Source organism: Poromitra crassiceps, assembly GCF_964638095.1.
Source record: "Poromitra crassiceps genome assembly, chromosome: 15".
Taxonomy (NCBI): Eukaryota; Metazoa; Chordata; class Actinopteri; order Beryciformes; family Melamphaidae; genus Poromitra; species Poromitra crassiceps.
Genome location: NC_139634.1, coordinates 16,276,302 through 16,301,367, shown reverse-complemented (window position 1 = coordinate 16,301,367; position 25,066 = coordinate 16,276,302). Strand labels below are relative to the sequence as shown.

Genomic DNA, 25,066 nt, shown 5'->3' with positions numbered 1-25,066 from the left:
ATGCCGAGCAGCACTCTCTCTCTTCCCACACTTCCCCTCCTGCTGTTGTTTTTGGTGTGTGGCTGGAACGGGGCAGCCTGTGCCCCGGGGGAAGGCAGGAGGCTGTGGCAGCAGCCCACCCCGGACCCCAGCATCCAAAGCCAGTCTTTCCTTCATGACACCTTCCCTTTGGAGTTCCTATGGGGCTCGGGGACATCCGCCTTCCAGACAGAGGGCGCCTGGGACCAGGACGGGAAGGGACCCTCCATCTGGGACCATTACACCCACTCAGCCGTCAGTGGTAATGTGGCGACAGAGACGGCCGATGTGGCCAGCGACAGCTACACTCGCTGGGAGGAGGACGTGGAGGCACTGAGGTACCTGGGTGCAAGATCGTACTCCTTCTCTCTCTCCTGGGCCAGACTATTCCCTGATGGGAATGCCAGAGGTCAGCCCAATCCAGCTGCTGTGGAGCACTACAGCCGTCTCTTAGACCGGCTCCTGGAAGAGGACATAGAGCCCATCGTTACTCTCTATCACTGGGATCTGCCCCAGCGCCTGCAGGAGAGCTACGGAGGCTGGAAGAATGACACCCTGGTGGGACTGTTTGCGGAGTATGCTGCCTTCTGTTTCCGTACGTATGGAAGCCGTGTCAAGTACTGGCTCACAATGCATAACCCCTACCTGGTGGCTGTACAGGGGTACGGCACAGGAGTGCACGCCCCCGGAGAAATGGGGGGTCCCTCTGCCTCCCTCATTGTGGCCCACAATCTGATCAGGGTAAGGCAGATAGGGTCATTGACTAAGGGATGGGATAATAGATTTGGAGTCTGCGGATTAATCGATCTGTAATCATATTCAAGTTGTCTGCCTAAACAGCAAACCCTCTCTGGTCAGACAGTCTGTGTGTTTGACCTTTGAACTAATGCAACGTTTATCAGTTTAGGTTGGTCAGTGAATGTTAAATCTTTGACCCTGTTAGGCAGAGGGTGATTGTGTCTGCAAATGTTGTTTACATCTTTCAGGTGATTTCAAGCTTTCAAAATGTTGATGCAATTGAATCTATATCAATACACTAACATTTTGTAGAAAATGAGGTTCCATAATGTAAGACAAATGTATGCTAAAACAGCTTGAAAAAACTGCAGTGGCATATATATACTGTATATAGCATAGTTTTAGTTTTATTGACTTATTCTCTTTGAAAATCAGTCGATCATATTTTGTGTGGAGAGGTCTGTGATTAGGAAATAGGACACTTAAAAACATTGGGGTCAAAGTCTACCACATCAGCACTCGTGCTGGAGAGAAACAGTGTGTGACAGGAAGTATGGAGATATGCCTCATTAATAATCAGCTGTGTTTATGCACTCAAGATACTGGCACAGATGGTACTGTATGCATACAGCTATCTATTTGTAGTACCAGCACCACAATAGGCAGATAGTACTACTGTAGTTTCAAATGTTTCTATATATATATAGTTTAAAAGCATGATGATACTGTCATGACACCATTGCAGACCATGGTACTGTACTTCATAATAATCTTCTATGTTTTCCAGGCACATGCCAAATCATGGCATACCTACAACACCGACTTCCGCCCGACTCAGAAGGGTGAGGTGTCCATCGTTCTGGGTTCGCACTGGGTTGAGCCTCAAAGAGGCCAAGCCACAGCAGCCAATGTTGAGCTTTGCCAGCAGTCAATAGAGGCCGTGCTCGGCTGGTTTGCCAATCCCATCTTTGGGGATGGGGACTACCCAGTCTCTATGAAGATCAACCATGGAGCCCTCCTGCCCAAGTTCACCCCTGAGGAGAAGCGCTGGGTGCAGAAAACAGCCGACTTCTTCGCTCTGTCCTTTGGGCCCAACAACCTCCGTCTGGGCCGGAACCAGGTCCAGTATGGGCAGAATGTGAGCCCGGACCTGAGGCGCGTGCTGGGCTGGGTAAAGCTGGAGTTTGGGGACCTGAGGGTGCTGGTGGCAGAGGGGGGCTGGTTCACTGAAAAGAATGTGGGAATGGAGGACACAGTGGCCATTTACCTGATGAAGAGGTTTATCAACCAGGTCCTACAAGGTGAGCTGGGGAACAGAAAGAGAGAACAGTTGGAGAAATTCTTGTCTAAATTTTAGACAATATAATCAAGTCTGACTTGTTTGATACTGTGTGTTTCTCTCAGTCTTTACACCCCCTTAATGGTATGTTCTCTGTCTCAGCTGTCAAGTTTGATGGTGTGAGAGTGTTTGGCTACTGTGCCTGGTCTCTGTTGGATGGGTATGAGTGGAATTACGGCTACAGCGTGAGGCGGGGCCTTTTCTATGTGGACTTCAGTCAACCCGACCGAACCAGGACCCCCAAGACCACTGCTCAGTACTACAGGCAGGTCATCGCTGACAACGGTTTCCCCAGCGATGAGACCTCCAGAGAGGTCACCGGCCGTTTCCCCTGTGAGTTCCACTGGGGCATTGCTGACTCCATCTTGCAGGTAAACGGAGAGGGAAGTGAGCGAGAGGAACACTCGGAGGAGAGAGAGATTTGACAGCCTAGAGCCACAGTCTAGTCAACATCAATAACAGACTTTGCCTCATTCTTTGCACAAGCGTGAAGAACTATGTACTCATATTAACTGATTTTCTCCTGTCTGTTTTCTTATCGTAGGTCCACTTCTATCCGTTCTCCCCGCAGTTCACTGACCCCCATATTTACAGCTGGAACCTGACCGGTGACGGAGCGTTGCGTAGGGTCGCGGGGGTCAAGCAGGTCACCCGAGGATCCCAGTGTACCGACTATTTGGCCATCCGTGGTCATCTCCACCTGTTTGCTTCCACAGGGGCATCTCACTACCGCTTTGCCCTCAACTGGTCCCTGATCTTACCGCAGGGAGACCTTTCTGATGTGAACACTGAGGCTCTGAGGTAGACATGCACACACTCTCCTTTTCATTCTCCCTCTAAATTCAATTAAATTCAATGTAGATGTGCTTTATTGGCATCAAACATAAATGTACAAAAACAACAAATAACAGATTATAATCACATTGATATAAATCCAAAGATGATAATACCAACTTTCTCTGCCTCTGTTGTCACTCTGTCTCTCTCTCACTCTGTCTCTCACTCTCTCTCTCTCTCTCACACACACACACACACACACACACACACACACACACATAACCATAACAATAACTTGTTACTCTACATTCTATTTGCTGCTATAATATCTAAAAGGTACTACCGCTGTGTCCTGACCGAGCTCCATAAGCTGGACCTGGAGGCTGTCGTCATTCTCTACCAGCCCACACACAGAGCTTCAAATCTGGGCTTGCCTGAGCCACTGCATGCCTCAGGGGGTTGGCTGAACAGAAGCACAGTGAAGGCCTTTCAGGAATACGCAGCACTCTGCTACCGGGAGCTGGGCTCCTGGGTTCGCTACTGGATCACAGTCAACGAGCCCAACAGACTGGTAGACGCTTATTCCAGGGGGAAAGAGCATCATCAGGCAGCTCATAACCTCCTTCTGGCCCATGCAAAAGCCTGGAGGCTATACGAGAGGGAATATTCCAGGGCACAGGGGGCACTGGTGTCATTGGCTCTACATGCTGACTGGGCAGAACCTGCCAACCCCTTCCTGGAGTCGCACACAGCTGCAGCCCAAAGATTCCTTCTGTTTGAACTTGGTCGCTTCTTAGACCCTCTGCTGGAGACTAGGTATGAGGAGGAAGAGGACAAAGGGGATTACCCGCAAGAGATGAAGGAATACCTGGAGCAGAGAGCTTTAGTGATGGGCCTCCCTGGTTCCCCGCTACCTAACTTCACTGAGACGGAGCGTGAGGAGCTGAAAGGGGCACTGGGTTTCATAGCATTGAACCATTTTACCACCCGTTTAGTGTCTCCATATCCCCACACACAAACGTCCCAACCCAACGGCCGGCAACAACAACGTCCAGATCATGACTGTATGATCCTCTCCGATCCGACCTGGCCCTCCTCTGGCCTCGGGCAGGCCGTGGTACCCTGGGGCCTGCGGAGGGTCCTGGGCTGGGTGAGCCAGAGATATGGAAGGGCCCTGCCTGTTTTTGTCACAGCCAACGGGGTGGACGACCAGGCCGCAGTGGAGGACAGAGTCAGACAGCACTATCTCCGGAGTTACCTGCAGGAGGCCCTCAAAGGTGGGCTTTATATTGCAAATATCCCAATATTCAACCCCTATCCCCCAAAAAACACACACACTTTGCCCCCCACTTCCGCACAATAATCAGTAACGTTCCTCTTAGGTGCAGAGTGTAATCACATTTCAATAGAAAACAATCCCTACTGTGTTGAGTGCAGGCACAACAGCTTTTATCACACTATTGCCTGACTTCTGACCTCCCACCATAAACGCCTGACTTTATGAGAAACCTTTGAGATCATAAAAACAGCGAGGGAGTAGAGAGTGTGATCATTGTAGGATTTATGCTTTGCCTTTTATGGCCTCTTAGCTCCTCTGTGTTTGCACATGCATCCGTGTATCCTTTTCAAACAGGAAGTAAAGCTTGATACTATCAAGATGTACATTAGTAGTGCATATTGCTTGATACGGAGGAGGAACTGGATAGTAGATGAACACAATGCTGATCACACCACTCCTCCTCATCTTCTGTTTGTCTCCAGCTCGCCATTTAGATGGAGTCAACCTGCAGGGCTTCTACGTGTGGAAGCTGCAGGACAGACACGTCCCTCAGTTTGGCCTTTTCACCTCAACCGACCGCCACTCCAAAGCCAAAGCCTCCATCGCTGCCTACCGAGAGATCATCAGTCGCGGCGGCTTCCCTGCGGACAACACCACACAAACCTGCAGGCTCAGCGAGCTCCAGGAGTCTTGCACTATGTGTGCACTGATCCTTAAGAACAAACCCCTGCTGGTGTTTGGAGGCTGCCTCCTGATAACGGCTGTTATGTTGGCAGCGGTTCTCATCGTCGCCATCGTTGCCAGGAGAAACCAGACGAGGGGCAGAGGGAGGAGGAGCAGGAGGAGGAAGAGGGTGAGGGCACCATTTCTACCTGGTGTTAAGTGCCAGCTGTATGAGAGGCAAACAAGCTAATGTGGCTAATAGAGAGAGAAGCCATAATCACTGTCTGCTCTTAATACTTGTATCTTCTCCCATTACAAATGTGTGTTCCGTTTACCCCTCCACAATAATTGTCAAGGGAAAGTGTCTTCATCCATTTCACCATGCTAAGTTATTTTTAATTGGAGGGATAATCAGTTTAGGGTACTGTGAGAGCTTTGTCTATAGTTTCCACAGCTGAATGAACATGACGGGATGACACGTCTAGGAAGTCCCAAAGAGAAAATCAGGCTCACATGCTGTACTTTGACAAGAATTCATAATTCATTATGTAAGTAGTATGGTCTATGATACTGAAGATAAGCTTTATCTATGAATGTGAACATGGAGAAGATATGCCAATGCCAGGATTGCTATTTTGTAATATTATCAGACAATTATCATTCTGTGTACATTAGAATAAACTCTGACTTTCATGTTTGTACTTACCATAGATGTCCAGCAAGGCTAAAATGTATTTACAAATAGGTATGTAAGTGATATTCAAAGCCACTTACCAGAACCATGCATTATCACTATGTGTTGCTCCATTGAAAATCAGTCTAACAGATTTTTTTTTTTTTGGTTACTGCCATGTTTAGTACCCACTGACCTGCAAACCCTATCCTAACCAGCAAATAAATACTGGTGAATGATCCTGTGTACTTGTGTGCCACACTGTAAATCTGCCTGAGACACTGATGCCCCCTAGTGTCCTATGTTGGCTGTGATGAAACATGAAACACTGGTCTGTCTTTTGTGGACGGATGGTAAGTAGGCTATCTGTTGATCATATACATGCTCCTGTGATGAAGTGCTCGTGTGATGAAGCAACATGGATACAGAAGTTCAAGTTTTCTCTGGGATTGTGACTTTTGACAGACATACATTTGAGAAGTTGCCATGACGACATGGTGGTTCAACATTGTTGGCCTCCCTCGATTAGTAGAAGACAATTAAGGGTCACTCATCCATGGCAAGGACTTGTAAAGAAGCACATGTCCAATACATATGGTAATAATGTATCCAAAATGTGTCAAAGAAGTGAGTTCAACTGATTCCAGAAGCATTCCAGAATATTTATACCTGATCCATCAGAAGAAAAAAACGTAATCTTTCTTTAGTCTTTTCTTGATTTAAATTAGACACTTTACACCACACTTATTGTATATAGTTACTGTAAATGTACATTCCTTCATATATACGTATTTAAAATAGACACTTTACACCACACTTATTGTATTACATTTTTGCTGTCTAAATGTACCCTTCTTGCCTTGCCTGTTTTTGACTTGTGTATACCTTTCTTTCTTTTCTGTATGTGTGTACTTTGAGAGCAAAGCAAACCGAGGCCGGAGCCCAATTCCTTGTATATGTAGTACATGTGCACATACTTGGCCAATAAAAGCGATTCTGATTTCTGAAATCTAATATGTTTATAATATGCTTCACTGCAAGTCTTAAATTAGACTAATAAACTTTCTGCACTGAGTAGATACTTTTATATTACTATTATTATTATCATCATAATGTGTTCTCTGTTTACAGCACCCCATGATTTCTGAAAGTGACTGTTTTGACAGACTTGAAATTAACCTCTTAACCTGCACAGTAACATGTTAGCATGTTAACCTCTTAACTGCACAGTAACATGTTACACAGTGTGTATATAATATAATCTATAAATAAATGCATGATTTGTCATCTACATGTCATGGTTAGTTTCACACTGCATGAAAATGTGAACAAACAAAATAAAATACACTTAGATGGATTATTGACCTTGTTATCCAATATCATCCCAATTCAACACTATATTATTTTCAGCTCCACATGGTGGGTAAACACCATCCTGGAAAGCTTGTAGAGGTTTCGGTAATGATGCTGCTGCTGCTGCTAACATGATACACAATATCGTCATCGTGCATAGATGATCTCAACTGTAGTCAGGTCATGGTGAGTGCTGACATCAACCAATAGCAAGAAGCGTTCAGGAAGGCAATAGAAATCACATGACCCTCTTTCCCCCAGATTGCAAGCAGTTGGTATTAAAATGTTTTCAGCACCATCAACCACTGTGTTGTTACATATTCGAGAGGCTTGATACATGTTGATAAGCTATTGTATTATTACAATAAATAGATCGCCGGAATTGAAGACAATCGCGGGAGCAAGCCTGCAACTGTGTTATTTTCGCGTGTTGTAGCCTATCAAAAAAGTGACAGAGCTAACGTTACTGTAGGCAGAACCGAAGTGCTAGACAAGCTAGCAAATTCGGACGGCGAGAGAGGCCCCAACCGGACAGACAGAGGGGGGAACCATGGCCAACATCGCAGTTCAAAGGATAAAACGGGAATTCAAGGAGGTTCTCAAAAGTGAAGAGGTTGGTTGTCACGTTTCCCAGCGATTGCCTGATTTTTATCAATCGACGCGTCGCTGTCAGCTTGCTAACACCAAGCTGCTAGCTAGCTTCAGCTAACTGTTATGTCAGACACGACAGGGATTCCTCCGGCTTCACTAACGTTACCACTAGCGTCAGCTGTTTTGTGTGAAAGTGAAGTCAGAGTAACGTAACGTTAGGTATTTTGCATGCGTGTTATTTTGGCGACATTGGTTAATTTGCTAGCCAAGCTGGGCATCTATCTAACGTTACGCTGCTACGTTATTTGGCTAACGTTAGCTTTCCACCAGTGCACTCTATGCAACTAATATTGGTTGGCAACTATGCTCTCTCGCTGAGTAACGATACTTTAGTCTGACTCTCGTAAGACACTGAATATATTTCCCATGCATCCTCCTGGTCACAGAAAGGCCTAGTAGTAACGTTAGATAGCTGACATGTATTGTAGAGAACTTTCCTTTCTTCTGAGGCCATCTGCAAGCTAACGTCAGCTACTGTAATGCTGCTAGCGTTAGGTGTCAACTTGTGCTGCATAGGCAGATTTGAGTTTGAAAACAAGCAAGCTAAACACTTTTCAGTCTGCGTGTCCACTAAAGTTAAACTACTTTTTTTGCTTCAATCTCTTTTGCTGCTTTTCAGACAAGCAAAAACCAGATAAAAGTGGATCTGGTGGATGAAAACTTCACAGAACTAAAAGGAGAGATAGCAGGCCCACCTGACACGCCATATGAAGGTGAGGGGCTCACAGGGAGGGGCTCCCTTCGGCCTAGTCTGCTTACACTCCATGCATGGTAGCATGATGCTGTTATGTGATATTGGACATCACTCACAACAACTTGATTTTAAAGAAGTAGGTAGGATACACCAACTAACCGCTTTTAGAGGCTTTTAACGTTTTAGAACGTATGCTTAAACCCATTGACGACGAAGCCATAACATTTTACCTGGCTGCTTTATTGCTCCCTGTCACAATCCTGGAATAATCGTTTGTCCCATTTCTTTCTTTCAGGAGGCAGATATCAACTAGAAATAAAAATTCCAGAGACATATCCATTCAATCCGCCTAAGGTAGGTATTCGTTAGTGTTATTTGTCATAGGCAAAGAACAATCTGTTTTCAAATGTCAGGACATTGGCATTAGCAGTTCTCTATTGTGTGTGCACATCTGTATATGATTTCCTCTGTCTCGTCCTTCCACCTCTCAGGTGCGGTTTATCAGTAAGATCTGGCATCCCAACATCAGCTCAGTCACAGGTGCCATATGTCTGGACATTCTCAAAGACCAGTGGTGAGTGAGTTCACTGCAGCATTCCAGAGATTCTTCTTATCCATCCATCATTTAAAACATTTCCACTCTTGTAAGAGTATCTGTAGGAGCCAGAGTCCATGTTGGAACTACACCCTCAGTAGTTTCGCTTATCCAGACCTATCTTTGTGCCAGCACTGGAGAAAGGTCTGGCTCAACGCACTAATTCGCACTCATTCTGGTACAGGGGGAAAATACTCTTGATTTGTTTGCGTTTCTTTAAACCAATCACAAGCGTCTAGGGCGGTGCTAAACACACAGTATGCGGTGACCGTGCTCTTGCAAAATAGTGTCGGGGGGAACTTGTTTTGCTGGAACCAAATGTCTAACTCCCTGCCAAAGAAAACACCACCCAAAACAGTAAAATAATGTATTTATGTTGAGTATGTAAAATTTGCCATTTTCAGCATGTTGGTTGATAGCTGTTGTTGTCGTTTGTACATAGCGACATGGACTTTGAAAACATGCAGATAGCGGAAACGGAAGGGGCGGGGAATTCCGAATGAAATGGATGGCACCAATGGCAGAGCTTATACCCGCAGCCTACTTCTGTTGAAGTACTCCCTCACATACTGCTCTAACCTCTGACTTGTTATGTCCCATCAGGGCAGCAGCTATGACACTGAGGACTGTCCTCCTGTCACTACAAGCCTTATTGGCAGCAGCAGAACCAGATGACCCACAGGATGCGGTGGTAGCCAATCAGGTGGGGTGTGTGTGTGTGTGTGTGTGTGTGCGTGCGCACGTGTGCACACATTTACAGTATATTGGTCATTTTGTTGACAGTGTTTGTTGTGGATATCATATGTGTTCTACTGGGGCATCACAGTTGGCAAATTACTTAATTTTACCAACTGGCAGATGGGTCTTGTTGACAGACTGCTGCCAAGCACACAGGCGTTTAGAACGAGCAATTTATCTCTGTTGTTTTTCGACTGTGATCTTCTTTTTACTCGATATCATTTACATGGTCATTTGTTACCTCTGCCAAGGTTTGTTTGTTTGTCAGTCAGTGAGCAGGATATCTTTAACTTATGAACACATTTCCAAGAAAGTTGGTGGACAGATGGACCTTGATCCAAAGGAACAGGATGTATAATTCGATTTTGGCGATCATCTCTGATTTCTACCATTAGGCCATTGTTTTGTTTTTTTGTTTTTTCCCTATTAGGCATAACTATGAAACTAACAGCAATGACTCGAATTCACATCTTTAAAGTATGTTTTTAGTGTCAACAAATGAATTTCACTGAACATTTAAAGTGATAGGAATTGATATACTAAAATTTCTATGTCAGGAATGATGCCTTTGAGTGCAACAGCAAGTTAGAGAATTTGTCAGTTTGCCCTCTCTAAGTGCCTTCTATTTCAATAATCACATATTGTTATGCCAGCGACAGCCGGCATAAGCGAAATCAATGGGCAGGCGTCAAAGCCTTGGCCGTAATGCCGTAGGGCTACGCTGCGGCCGATGAGCGTAGGCGGCGTGCCGCTCCCCAAAAATGTAGATGCGGAGATAACAGGAGAGAGTGAAAGCTATGACCAAGTATATGCACATATGCACTACTCTCTCCTTCAGCTAACTTCTAGTCATCAAAATCCTAGTGAAATCACACAATTGACTCATTTTGCTGGGGACTCCCCTGGGACCCCCTCGTCAAGCTGATGTCCAAGTATGTAGGTCTAGCTGCTGCCAACAACGTCCTAAACTTGAGGCTACGTTGAAGCATGTTTCTCACTTTGTTTTTGGGTTGTCCGTCCATCCATCTGTCCCTCCCATTCTCATTAACGCGATATCTCAGGAATGCCTTGAGGGAATTTCTTCAAATTTGGCACAAACGTCCACTTGGAGTCAACAATGAATTGATTACAGGTCAAAGACCGAGGTCACTCTGACGTCACAAAAGACGTTTTTGGCCATAACTCAAGAATTCATATGCTAATTATGAGAACATTTCACACAAATGTCTAATAGGGTAAAATAATGACACGATGACACTTTATATCCAAATGTCCAAAGGTCAGTTTCACTGTGACATCATATTGTTTACCACTGTAGCTGAGAAAACGATCTTGGGTCATTCTCCAAAAATGGTGGAAGTGCTGTCAATGATAACCCACCTTTTGAAGAATATAACATTACAAAATAAGAAATGGAGTGAAAGTTGCAATTACTTTTGAGCAGATTTATTTTAACGTTTAATTTATTTTCATGCTTTATTATATTTTTCCATTTTCCCCTTTCTCTCAAGTACCCCCTGTAGTACCTCCATGTACCCCTAGAGGTACACATACCCCAGTTTGGGAATCACTGTTCTAAGGTATATTCACGCTAAGTTCAACAAGTTACAGCTTAACTGAATTTACATTTTCTTATATTTATTATATATTTACTTATTTCCCCGCTGTGGCAATACATGTCCTTACTCTGAAAACAGCAGACAGAATGACAATAGGAAAAAATCTAAATAAATATTGCAACAAACTGAAAAAAATTCTCTATTTCAATGGTGTCCAAGGTTTAACAAGGTTTGAAAGCATGAAAAAGACAAATAACATTTAAATTATGCTGAAAGTCAGAAAAAGAAGTGGCTAAGTCCTGGAAGATTAGTACCCCATGCAACATCCAACATCATGATGATGGAAAGAGCTGCAGGCTCTTTACAATTAAACATTCAAAAAGGTTGTAGCCTTGATCAATTTAAGTTTAATTTTAAATTGTAATTTGTCTCAAAAGCTTAAGTACAACGATTTCCCTGCAGGCTTGTGCCAGGGCATCAATTCAGTAAAGTTTAAAGTATGGCAAAGTCCCTGCATTCTAAAGTAATTTGCTACCAAAACTTCCCCACCCACTTATGTATATCGACTACATTTCTGTGGAAAAGTGTATTATTTGACCAACATGATAAATTAGACACAGCCAAAATATAAGCTCAGAGGGAACATTGGTCCTGAATGCACCCCTGATATAACACTGTCTGTGTGACCATCCTGCACAAATCAATAGTAAAAAAAAAAAATTGAGACGCTGAACGTGCGTTACATCCATCAAAAACGCCTGCATTGCTTGGAGGAATAGAGGAGGTGGGGCTACTCTCAAAGCACCGGTCAAAAAAATGCCACACTTAACGCTCTTTTTTTTTTTTGCAACAGAACTGTTTTCTACTTGGTGACAATGGAAAGTATGTCGACATGTTTTGGATGCGAGAACACCAGTGTTGTAGTTGTTGACAGTGGCATGCTGCACCCCTCCCATATGGGCTTACTCCTGCTCTCCTTCATATTATTATTATTATTTGTTTGTCACACAGTACAAGCAGAACCCCGAGATGTTCAAACAGACGGCGAGGCTCTGGTCTCACGTCTACGCAGGTGCTCCCGTCTCCAGTCCAGAGTACACACGCAAAATAGACAAACTCTGTTCCATGGGCTTTGAGAAAGTGAGTAGCTTTCAACTTTTGCGTTCAGTCGTTGGAGACTGTTGTAAAATAAAGCAGGACAAAAATCTCTCTCTGTTTTTGTCCACAGAATGCAGTAATAGTGGCGTTGTCATCGAAATCCTGGGATGTGGAGACGGCAACAGAGCTACTGCTCAGTAACTGAGTCTTGGCATCCTCTTCATCTCCCTCTTCATCTCCCCCACCTCCTCCTCCATCACATAAGCCCCGTGTCCCTTCTGTCTAAAGCCGTCTTTTTTCCTCTGTGGTGCCCGCCCCTCGCTGGACACTTCACCCCTCTCCCCTCTCTCCAACCATCCCTCCTTTTGTCCCATCTGTCAGGCCTCCCCCCCGTGCTTCCTCCCTTCTCGCCTCCTGTACCACACTCGGGTCAGTTGCTCTGTGAGCTCCAATCACTGGTTTTCTTTACGGTCATTTCAACATTCCACTCTGCTACAATCAAGATGTCAAAGCCCCCTCCTCCTCGCCCGTTTCGAGGCAGATATCCCACCCAGACTCCACGTCCCACCCATGCCTGCCAGTCCCTCCCCCCGACTCACTGGCCATGTCCCAGTAGACTGTCAGTGGCTTTCTCCTTGCCTATGCAGTGCATTTATATTCATTTTCTGAACACATTGTAGGAGAGAGTAAAGCCTTTTACGGAGGCTGTTTTGGACCTGGTCGAGATTTTTAAGCACTTAAAGCATCGCTGAGGTTTTCACACACTAGCCATGCCCATTCTCATGCCAAGGTGCCCCCCCCCCCTTCCCCTGTTTGACTGTCTGACCCCTTCAGCACCCCCACCCCACCCCACACCCATTCTTGACATGGCTAACTTCACCTGTCCCCTTACCCTCCTTTTTTTTAATTTGGTTTTGGCCTCCCACGGGAATACATTTGGATTCCCGTTTTTAAACTGAAAGAAAACACAAAATGTAAAAATCACCGTTCAACCAGTAACGCAACCTTAAGTCTCTAAGGAAAAGAGTTCAAAAAAATATTGCATCAGCTGAACTACACCAACAGAGAAAATGTCAAAATGAGTCATCTGTAAATAAAGATATTAAAGTCTGTGTAAATTAATCCAGACTCTGTCCATTCTGTTTTGTGTTACCTTTCAAAGACACGCCTTTGTGGTGCCTTCCACTGGTTTCCCCCCAGGAACTATAACTGCTACAGAGTAACACCAAGAAACTACCTTGCAACAATGCAATGCTCAATTAGGGTGTGTGCGTGTGTTTACAAATTATATACACCTGAGATGGCTGAAAGTCATACAATTAAACCTCTACCCCATTATTGGTAGTTGGAGCACCTATGTTAACATGCATCTTGTATGTATAGGATCCTACATGTTTGTATAAGCCTGTGTTTGAGTAAAAACTGGGGTGAAGAGCAAAATTTGAAAGGCTAGCATAAAGTGAATCCACAGGGAATGTCTGTACATTGTCACTGAAAATAGAACAAGCAAGCCAATTAAGATGACGAATGTACATGCAGAAGAACTGGAGACATGGATACTGTATATAGTGGGTTTCTGTACAGTGCTCGAGACTTGGTTTCAGATTTCTTCGTTGAGCCAGCACATTTGCAGCGTCTGTCAGTGAGAGGGGTGTGATGTAGGTGTTTAGAGCGCCTTGCTTATCTATCTAAAGTAAATGCAAAATACAGTATATGAGGGTGAGTGCACTAACAGATGGCCTGTGAGGTAGCATGTCGTGTCAGGGTCGGCCCCTCCAAGAACCGTGTCCTCAGCGCATGAGAAACCCTGGCAATAATCTGATGGCCATATTTCAGCCTGCACACTGTGGGCTACATGGGATCAAAGCTGCTGGTGTGTGTGTGTGTGTGTGTGTGTGTGTGTGTGTGTGTGTGTGTGTGTGTGTGTGTGTGTGTGTGTGTGTGTGTGTGTGTGTGTGTGTGTGTGTGTGTGTGTGTGTGTGTGTGTGTGTGTGTGTGTGTGTGTGTGTGTGTGTGTGTGCTAATCAACAGTAGTGTGTTTGTACCATCTTCATGTATACCTCCTAGCTGGTGCTCCTCCAGGCATGCCAGGGCAGCTGCATGGAGGAATGCTCAGTGTTCAGGACTCCATATGACTGATAGTACAAATCTCATCTCATAATATTCCTATAGACTGTCTGTGGTGCTCATTCGTGAGTTCATATGGCCTTGTATTTAATGGCATTTTTCATCTTCTATGGTATGGCTATTATTCCTATCATTTTCCTGTAATATTTGTATATGGCTTTTTAAAATGTGTGACAGATTATAGTTATTTCTTGAAAGGGGTATTTCATTTAAACCTGATTTTTTATTTCAGGTTTGTAAAACCCACCCAAACAAAGCCTAATACTTGAGTGAAGCCATTATGATTAATTAATTGTTTGATTGTTTTGATTGATTGAATGGTTGATTGGTTGATTGATTGATTGATTGATTGATTGATTGATTGATTGATTGATTGATTGATTGAATACCCCCTGAAATTACCATCTCTTCTCCAGATCTCCCTTGATATTAGTGATCTGTTGCAGGAGCAGCTGCAGCCAACCTGGGGGCAGGCGTTTGACTGACAGGTGACTCGCCCAGTGCGTGGTGAGGCGATGATTCGCGGGCATCTAGTTTCTCTCGGTCTACTCTGCTGGTGTCATGTGATAGCCGGGGTTTTATTCCGTGTCTCAGTAGCAGACATGCTGCCCCCTGCCAAGCAAAGCGAAGCCTAAAACGCGAGGAAGATGAACAACGGAAACGGCGCCCCGGTATCAGCAACTGAGTTCAATTGGGGTTGAACGGGCGTCATGTATGGGCCAACGTCCGTTAATTTGTTTGTTGCAATCACCTCTCGTTTCTCCTTGGAGTTGTTAACGTTACCTCCGCCAAGGAGGTAATGTTTACTTTTCATCCGCGTCTGTGTCTCCGTTCGTCTGCTACTGAGCATATTTTCTAGTTCGAAAATGCCCAAGAGGATGGTTCCAATAATCTGTCTGGCGATGCTGCTGCTTGAAGGTGAGCCAAGCGCACAGAAAAGCGTGCGTAAAAAAGAAAGAAAGTTTCCTGTACGTTTATGGTTGAAATGAATGTACTGTTTGTAACTTTTAACTATAGAGCCATTCTCGTTGATATTGGTAGAAGAAATAATATCCATATCAAATAATGTGTAGGCTATTGAACGCATTGCTTGTGTGCGTAATTACGCACAAACAATTATTGCCTTTCCTTAAAACGTGTAACCCTCTGACTGGAAACAACTAAGTCCAAGCGAAAGATATTTAATGTAGTACTATTACAATGGCTGATTACTGAGTAGGTAAGTAAGAAACGCTTTATACCAGTAATATTTGTATTAATGACTAGTGGTTATTTTTGGGCAATAATGGTATACAACACTGACAGACTGCTCATTGCCTATAGGCTACTATAACTCAAGTTCATATATAGCACACATGACTTTGCCTAAATAGCCTACAGCCATTATTCTCAATGAGAGGAGCTACAACATAAAAATCATTCAAGTTATGGCACTTTTAGAACTTGCTGATATAATGTATACATCTTTAGGTAATAATCCAAGATTCAAGATTCACTTTAATAGCCACAGTAAGTAATCAGATTACAAACGAGTATGCAATAGGTTTTACACATTTTGAAAGATTTTGACACAGTTAACCATGATATTTTTGCTTTAAAATAATTGTACAGATATGGCTTTCATGGAAATGTTTATAAGTGGCTGAGTAACTATGTTCTTGGAAACAGCAGCCACTACATTTTACAGGCCATCCGGGGGAAATTGGGGTGAAATCTATGTTACTATGGGCACATGTATACATACAATTACTGTCTGTGTAACCTCTAGAGACTGTCTGTGTAACCTCTAGACCACACATGGGCAAAATGCGGCCCCAGGGCCGGACCTGTTCCCTGGACCATCTCAATCCGGCCCCCAAAGTCCTCAAAGAAAAACAAAACAAAAGCCCCAAAAACTCAATAAAAGGCAGAATTATGTTAATAAATCTCACCTGGATTGGATTTGTATCACTATTATATCGGGAGATTAACAAGAAATTACCAATAACAGTGGGAGAGAGCGTTAAAAATAGGGAGACTCCCACAAAAATCAGGAATGTTGGCAGGTATGATGTCCAATGTGTGGCCCTTCGCTTACATGATGTAAGTCAGTATGGCCCTCTGGAAAAAAATGTTGCCCACCCCTCCTCTAGACTGTGTACCCTAGTCTAGAGACTGTCTGTGAAACATCTAGAGACTGTCTGTGTAACATCTAGAGACTGTCTGTGTAACATCTAGACTCTAGAGACTGTCTGTGTACCCTAGTCTAGAGACTGTCTGTGTAACATCCAGAGAGTGTTGTGCATGAAAATCCCAGGTTCAGAAATCAAAGCAGTACCAACAACCACGCCACGGTCTTAAGTCACTAAGATCACATTTTTCCTCCATTCTTATGCGTGATGTGAACATTACCTGAAGCTGCTGACCTGTGAGCTTAAGCATTGCACTTCCGCCACATGATTGTCTGAATGTATGAATAAGCAGGTCTACAGGTGTTCCTAATAAAGTGCATGCTGACTGTATATCAATTTGCCAGCACTATATTAAGCGCATACGCAGCAACAAGTGTCTTTATTTTTTTCTAAAGTTATAGTAATTGAATGCTACTTATAACCAGTTATCCCACCATGGAGTCATGTGAAGCAGAATTGAAATTGAACCCTAAACTCTCACCTAGACCTGTTGAAGAATCCTATCAGAGTCTGCAGCTGAAATTAGTTAAAAACCTCCAAGGATATGGTCTGACTAACTAACGTGACGACTACAGTATAAGAAGTCACCTACACAGAAAGCCCAGTGGGAGACAAAAACACGCAGCACTCGTACAAACCCCATCAAAAAGCACTTGTGTTGTTCTTGAACAAACTTGAGAAAGACTGATTCAGTCTCCTTTCTCCCTGCAGTGGCTCATTCGGCCCAGGGCCGCTACGCCCACAAGCTTCTGAAAGATCTGATGGAGAACTACTCCAGCTCCCTGCGGCCGGTGGACGATACGGACAAGGCCCTGAACGTCACCCTGCAGATCACCCTTTCCCAGATCAAAGATATGGTGGGTAGCTCGCCTCGGAGACTTGACAAGATCTGCAAATCGAAATTCTAGCAGTGTTGAAATATTTTCAAAGTAGGAAAATACCCTTTAGTGCTAGGAAGCTTTTTCATAATTGAAACAGGGATTGGTCCTGATTACAATAGCAACTTTATTATTATTATTATTATTCCGCCATAGCGAAATTTGGGTTGCATTGTAACACATTTGAGGTGTTCACAGTAGGGTAAAAGTATAAAAACAACACAAAGAGCCAATAAAAAAGGATAGAATAAAATAATATATAGTAAAATTGTCTCCTGTTGTTGCCTTGTTTTACGTCTGACAAAATAGATTTTGTATAAAAAAAGTTAAACACTAGTAACGGCATTTCTTTTAAATATAATGACGCTGAGTAAAACAAGACAGTAGACCTGTCTTGTTGGAATTTGATCACTTAGCTGTTGTTATTGTGTTAAATTATGATACTTAGGCTACATACATCCTGTATTATACTTGCATAGTTAGTTCATTATTATACTTGCTTATTGACTTAACCCAACTGCTGATGGGAGTGATAGTGATCTTTTTACTTTCCGCTTCTTGTTTAATGTTGTGGCACTTTTGCTTTTCATGGCATTTCATGGAATGATGTGGCTGCTTACCCTGTTTATGCTTGAGGAATTGCAATAATCACAAGTCACTTTGGAGAAGAGCAGCTGCTAAATGCCTAAACTGTAACAGAATTTTACAGAGTTCATTTAGATAGAGTAGCCTATTGTAGATTATTGTTAATTCAGGTGAATTAGATCAGAGTAGGGTAGGATAGGGCAGGTTAGGCTGGAGATTAGCTAGATTATTTGGTTGCTAGGTAGTTCAGGTTAAGGTTAGAGTAGTTAAAGGGTCTGTGTCTTCTTGTTCTGTTCTCTTTTCTGACTCTCTCCCTCCCTCCCTCCCTTTTTCTCCCTTTCCACTCTCCTCCTCTCTCTTCTCTCTCCACCTCTCTCCTTTCTCTCTCTCCACTCTCCTCCCTTCTCCCTCTGCTCTCTCTTCCCCTCCCTCTCTTCTCTTCTATGCTTGTTTTTTATAAGCTTTATATAAGTTGTTCAATTCTGTTTATTAATTGTGCTTAGCTAGATTTAGCTAGACACATTTTCTGTAAAGTCCTCTGAGACCAGCTTGTGAATTAGGGCTATACAAATAAACTTGATTAGATAATAATAGACGTGACCCAGAAGTTATTTTTACTGAACCTTTACTGAACAATTTGTGCTGAATTTCCATGATCACTATTGACAAAATTTCCCTGCAGCAGAGACTCAAAGATGGGTTTGCGCCTTGTGATGTGTATGAATGACAGTCAGACCTCCTACTGTACATACCAGGCCTACAGTCAGACTCCTACTGTATATACCAGGCCTACAGTCAGACCTCCTACTGTACATACCAGGCCTACAGTCAGACCTCCTACTGTACATACCAGGCCTACAGTCAGACCTCCTACTGTACATACCAGGCCTACAGTCAGACCTCCTACTGTACATACCAGGCCTACAGTCATACCTCCTACTGTATATACCAGGCCTACAGTCAGACTCCTACTGTATATACCAGGCCTACAGTCAGACCTCCTACTGTACATACCAGGCCTACAGTCAGACCTCCTACTGTACATACCAGGCCTACAGTCATACCTCCTACTGTACATACCAGGCCTACAGTCAGACCTCCTACTGTACATACCAGGCCTACAGTCAGACTCCTACTGTATATACCAGGCCTACAGTCAGACCTCCTACTGTACATACCAGGCCTACAGTCAGACTCCTACTGTATATACCAGGCCTACAGTCAGACTCCTACTGTATATACCAGGCCTACAGCCAGACTCCTACTGTATATACCAGGCCTACAGTCAGACCTCCTACTGTACATACCAGGCCTACAGTCAGACTCCTACTGTATATACCAGGCCTACAGTCAGACTCCTACTGTATATACCAGGCCTACAGCCAGACTCCTACTGTATATACCAGGCCTACAGTCAGACCTCCTACTGTATATACCAGGCCTACAGTCAGACTCCTACTGTACATACAGTACCAGGCCTACAGTCAGACCTTCTGCTGTACATACCAGGGCCCAGTTGCACAAAGCACCGTAGGTTAAGATTTCCCTTAGAGTCAGAGTTAAGGTGTCCATAAAATAGAATCGGCTGCACAAAACACCCTTAATTCTTCTCCATAAGGTTAAACATTTTAAGGAAAACATAAGCACAAGATTTAAGGGTGTTTTGTGCAGCCGATTCTGTTTTATGGACACTTAACTTTGACTCTAAGGGAAATCTTAACCTAGTGCAACTGGGCCCAGGTCTATAGTCAGACTCTTACTGTATATACCAGGCCTACAGTCAGACCTCCTACTGTACATACCAGGCCTACTGTTACTCAGCCACCTCTGGTTTCCGTTCAGGTTCAATGCCGGGTCAGCCTTACATTTTCTGCGGTGTGTGTGTTCATGTCAACGACGTAGAGTGACTCATCACCTGTGTGTGCGTGTGAGAGAGAGAGACAGAGACAGTGTCCCCTTACCCAAAGACGTTATGCTCTCCTTGGTCCAGTGTTTTGGTGAAAGCTTGCGTCAGGCTCTGGCAGCGATACAAGCCACCCCTCCCACAGCCAACCACTCATCCACCTGATATTGACAGTGGGGTCTGGATTTCAGATAATCTATCCGAGGCTTATCTGCCTGTATAATAGGGATGAGAATCTCCATCACTGAGGTGATGCGATACGTATCTCGATGCGTTGCCAACAATTCGATACATTAAAGATACATAATGAAGCAACTACCGATGCAATATGCTACCATATTAGTGATTGCGATGCAGTGCGGTTCGACACGATTTGATTCAACATAATACGATTCAGCGCGATATGATGCGATGGCGATGGTATGCAATTCAATATGCTGCTACAAAAGTTAGATTTTATTTCTTATGCAGCAAATCATGAATGAAATTTTAAAAAGTGCCATTTTAACTTAACATGTCTCTCTAATAGTACTGCTACTCACTAAGCATCTACTAATATACAGTAAATCAGATTTGACTGATGCAAAGGCTTGCAGAGAGTTAATGAGCAATAGAGCAATGGCTAGGGGATGAAGAGGATCTCTGGCTAATCTTTGAGGATGTATCTCTTTCCATTGGCTGCGTCTCCGTTTGTGTGTAGGACGAGAGGGACCAGGTGCTGATAGCCTACCTGTGGATCAGGCAGATTTGGCACGATACTTACCTGAAGTGGAATAAAGAGGACTACGATGGACTGGAGGTCATCCGCATCCCCAGCAGCCTGGTGTGGAGGCCCGACGTTGTCCTCTATAACAAGTACGCCCGTACGTCACACGTGCACACACACTCGCACGCACACATGCGCACACACACACACACACACACACACACACACACACACACACACATATATAATTTGACCTTTTTAAAGCTTTTTAATGAAGAAGAGTGCCTTGGAACCTTTTTTGATGAAATAATTGGACCTATGTTGGCCACTTTCATATCATCATAACCTCTTACTCTAACCTGAACCCGCTCCACTACACACCTAACCTCAACCCTGACTCCAGTCTAAACCTAATCCTAATTCTAGCCTCTACCCTAAAGCCAAATACTAGACCTAATATGGTCCCTTTAAAGAGTGACGATCAGCAATATTCCATCATTTTGGAGAGTTTTCCCTCATCTTTCTTTCAGGACATTTGATCCTCATACTGTAAGTATTATAGAGAGGCAGAGTGAACGTCACTTCCTGCTTCAGTACTGTACCAGAGACTTTCTTCCGCAATTTATTTTCCCATAGACATTTTGTAAAATGCCAAGTTTTACTTGGTCAAACCAAACGGTTCAGCTATATTTAGAATCGGGAGAGACCATAGAACATTTCACTCGGTCCAAAACTTAAAAAAAACAACATCGAAAAAATATTTTCTTTAAACCCGCATTTTTTTACGTTTTGGTCCCAGTGAAATGTTATTCGGTCTCTCCTGTTTCTATCTGAACCGTTTGGTTTGAACAAGTAAAACTATTTTTTATAAGCATTTTACGAAATGTCTATGGGGAAATAAATGGCGGATGAAAATCTCTGGTGCAGTGCTGAAGCAGGAAGTGATGTTCCACTTTGGCTCTCCTAAAGGGCAAGCTGCACAGGGGGGGAAATGCAATCAAAAGGAGAAGGGAGCTGCCGATAAGGCCTCATTTTTAAAATGAGAGAAAATGCCTTCTATGCTACCATTCTATTTGAACCCTTCAACAGGTTACTTGATCAAGCACATTGCAGTATGAGCCTAGAACACTAGTTCCAGCAACAGGGAAGGTTGCACACACACACACACACACACACACACACACACACACACACACACACACACACACACACACACACACACACACACACACACACACACATACATACTTCAGTTAACCTGTGCAACCACAGTCTTGCAATGTTGGCCACTGAGCAGCTCCATCAGGCGTGCATGGCTTCACTTGAGGGCTAGTCGCTATTTTGCTGAAGGAGGATAGAGTAGAGCTACTATAATAATAATAATAATAATAATAACAATAACAATAACAACAACAACAACAACAACAACACAATAATAAAATATATAATTTTTATAACATTAAATGTAAAATTAAGAAGAAATACTGCCAAAAATATACAACCCTGTAGCAAAAAAACAACTGATTAGGAGATTTGAACGACCTTCCCTCCTGTAACAACATTCTGCAGCTCTAGGGGCGCCTGGGTAGTGCAGCGGTAGATTCCCTCGCCACCAGCATGAGGGTCACAGGTTCAAGCCCCGTGTTGCTTGGTCAGACGTCCATACAGGCACAATCGGCCTGGGAACTGGGAAGCCAGATGAAGGGCATGTCTCCTGGTCGCTGCACTAGCACAGCTTGGCAGGGGGAATTGGTCGAGTACAATTGGGGAGAAAATGGGGGGGGGGGGGGGATACTGCTACATGCGACATGTGAGGTGCTCATTTGTGTTTCTACTGTCTCCCCCCTCCTCCAGGGCTGATGATGACTTCTCAGGACCGATGGACACCAACGTGGTGCTGCGCTACAACGGAGAGATAACCTGGGACGCCCCTGCCATCACCAAGAGCTCCTGCGTGGTGGACGTCACCTACTTCCCCTTCGACAGACAAGAGTGTAACCTGACCTTCGGCTCCTGGACCTACAATGGTAACCAGGTATGGAAACACCCTTATAACCAGTGATGTAGTGCGTTGTGGAGGGTAAACCCACCGGTAGCTGTTTGCCTTGTGATGCTGCATGGCTGGTTCTAGTTTACCCAGCGTTTTACGTGGTTCTACACAACACTGCTTACAGCTGTAGGAAAGTGAGATGAAGCGGCCAGTTTTGTGTGCGTTTGTGATAACAAACGCATAGTTAATTTAGTTAACTGATACAAGACCCAGGTCTGCTTCACGTCTGGCTCGGCTGTCCATTGGCTTTAGATAGCCTACACTACAAGGTAAGTACTATGTCATCCTCTCATAAAAAATGCAGATAATGGTGTCTGTGTATAGATGCACCTGCGTGCATTAGTTTGTAACCAGATTGCATGAAGTAGATTAGTTGACTGAATGAATTTACTTGAAATTTCAACTACCGATAATAACACAATAACGCTCAAGAGAATATTTCAATTGTGGTCTCATTTCCACAGTCATCACAATCAGTTCTGTTTCATGGAATATTTTAGGGAATATAGTTTTCCCTAAATAGGCATAACCAAAGTAGCCTTTCAATGCAGACAACAGCACTTGACTCGGAATGTGTTCTAGTTAAACTACGTTTTACCAGAACACAATAGCTTGAGCTGGCTGTGTATCTACTCGTTGTTTGGCTGCTAATTTCTCCTTCTGCACCAACTGCAGGTAGACATCAACACGGACATGGTGACCGCGGAGCTGTCCAACTTTGTGGAGAACGTGGAGTGGAAGTTGCACGGCATGCCGGCCACCAAGAACGTCATATCATACGGCTGCTGCTCGGACCCTTACCCGGACATCACCTACACCGTGCTGCTGCAGCGGCGCTCCGCCTTCTACATCTTCAACCTGCTCCTGCCCTGCTTCCTCATCTCCTTCCTGGCTCCCCTGGGCTTCTACCTGCCGGCCGAGTCCGGGGAGAAGGTTTCTCTGGGGATGACGGTGCTGCTGTCTCTCACCGTGTTCCAGATGATGGTGGCTGAGATCATGCCGCCCTCGGAGAACGTGCCGATTATAGGTCAGTGTCTGTCACTTTCAATGAGTGTGTTTACATGCACACTACACCAATAAACCTCGTGATCTGATGATCTGATAAATCATGATCTGATTTCTGGAGTTACCAGATTATTCATGTGGTCATGTAAGTTAACCAGCATACTGGTAGTCCTATCTGATAAACACACCTAGCTTTTTTGCTGAATCATCAGTTTTATTCAGTGCATGGCCCAATCTCATTGTCCACTCACAGACTCCGAGGTGAGTTCCTGCTACTTACTAAAGTGTGTGTAAACGCGTAAATGAGATTATTGCCAAATACCTGATTATTCTCAGTTATCTGATTGTTGTGTGCCTGTAAACGCACTCAATGTTTAGGATAGTGCTACATTTAAATGTGTATTGCTGAAGCTGTATGACCCAAACAATTAGGCCTCACTAAAGGTGGTGGACTGGTGGTCATTTCACGTGCAAGTTTGGAGAGTCTGTGCAGTAAAGTCTTCCCTGTCTGTCTGTTCTTTCTGTCACACAGCAAAGTATTATATTGCCACTATGGCCATGATCACCGCCTCCACGGCTCTCACCATCTTCATCATGAACATCCACTTCTGCGGCGCCGAGGCCAAGCCAGTGCCCCACTGGGCAAAAGTCCTCATCATCGACTACATGTCCAAGATTTTCATGGTTTACGAGGTGGGTGAGAACTGTGCCTCCTCCACCCAGGAAGACCTCCATAACCAGTACTTCACCCCCCAAGTCCAGGCTAACGGTAAACCAGGGAACCACGGCGGCCGTGGGGAGCAGCAACGCCACAAATACGCCCGGCCCCAGACCCCCAAGCCCCAGCACCACCCCAGAGTGAAGCCCCAGCACCACATCACCAGGGACGAACAGAACCATGTCTCCGGCTTCGCCCCCGGGAAGTACGAGGGCTCTAACGGGAACGTCTTCACAGGGGACTGCTGCAAAGAAGACCAAAAGTTGCCCTGCTACCCTGAAGACCAAAAGCCCCCCTGCTGCCCCGAAGACCAAAAGTCCCCCTGCTGCCCCGAAGACCAAAAGCCCCCCTGCTGCCCCGAGGACTGGAAGCCTCCGGCCCCGGGCCCCACCGTGACCTTTGGCCCCTGCGTGTTCTGCAGCCACGGCAGCGGGCTCCCCGGCGCGGACACGAAGCTGTTGCGGAACGTCGAGTACATCGCCAACTGCTTCCGTGAGCAGAGGGCCAACCAGGCCAAAGGGGTGGAGTGGAAGAAGGTCGCCAAAGTGATGGACAGGTTCTTCATGTGGATCTTCTTCGTGATGGTCTTCATCATGAGCATCCTCATCATCGGCAAGTCACCGTGAGCAAGCAGCAACGTTGCAGGTTTTTCCCTTTCATTATTCGAACTATTTGTCTGTGATGAAGTCTTTAAATACAACAAATTATCTTTGTTAAACCACTGCTTTCAGTTCAATAAAGTATTTTT

General features: G+C 44.5%; 3 protein-coding genes across 4 annotated transcripts; all 3 read left to right on the top strand.

Moving 5' to 3' along the window:
* klb (klotho beta) lies at positions 1 to 5,064 on the top strand (the record flags this gene model as incomplete). The annotated part of the gene is made up of 6 exons (XM_083651770.1): positions 1 to 759; positions 1,544 to 2,057; positions 2,198 to 2,466; positions 2,640 to 2,896; positions 3,209 to 4,149; positions 4,634 to 5,064. 6 exons carry the CDS (start codon positions 1 to 3, stop codon positions 5,062 to 5,064), a joined length of 3,171 nt encoding a protein of 1,056 aa, XP_083507896.1.
* Positions 5,065 to 7,127: 2,063 nt separating this feature from the next.
* ube2ka (ubiquitin-conjugating enzyme E2Ka) lies at positions 7,128 to 13,253 on the top strand. Of its 2 annotated transcripts, XM_083651291.1 has the most exons (7): positions 7,128 to 7,453; positions 8,111 to 8,204; positions 8,481 to 8,539; positions 8,677 to 8,759; positions 9,384 to 9,483; positions 12,089 to 12,217; positions 12,306 to 13,253. In XM_083651291.1, exons 1-7 carry the CDS (start codon positions 7,391 to 7,393, stop codon positions 12,378 to 12,380), a joined length of 603 nt encoding a protein of 200 aa, XP_083507417.1. In that variant the 5' UTR covers positions 7,128 to 7,390; the 3' UTR covers positions 12,381 to 13,253. The 2 variants fall into 2 exon arrangements, with proteins under 2 accessions (XP_083507417.1, XP_083507418.1); XM_083651292.1 differs by lacking the exon at positions 7,128 to 7,453 and having other exon boundaries at positions 8,200 to 8,321.
* A 1,927-nt stretch (positions 13,254 to 15,180) lies between these two features.
* LOC310790302 (neuronal acetylcholine receptor subunit alpha-9-II) lies at positions 15,181 to 24,944 on the top strand (the record flags this gene model as incomplete). Its single annotated transcript, XM_083651979.1, has 6 exons — positions 15,181 to 15,220; positions 17,185 to 17,330; positions 20,540 to 20,694; positions 22,400 to 22,580; positions 23,271 to 23,622; positions 24,133 to 24,944. 6 exons carry the CDS (start codon positions 15,181 to 15,183, stop codon positions 24,942 to 24,944), a joined length of 1,686 nt encoding a protein of 561 aa, XP_083508105.1.
* Positions 24,945 to 25,066: the final 122 nt, after the last annotated feature.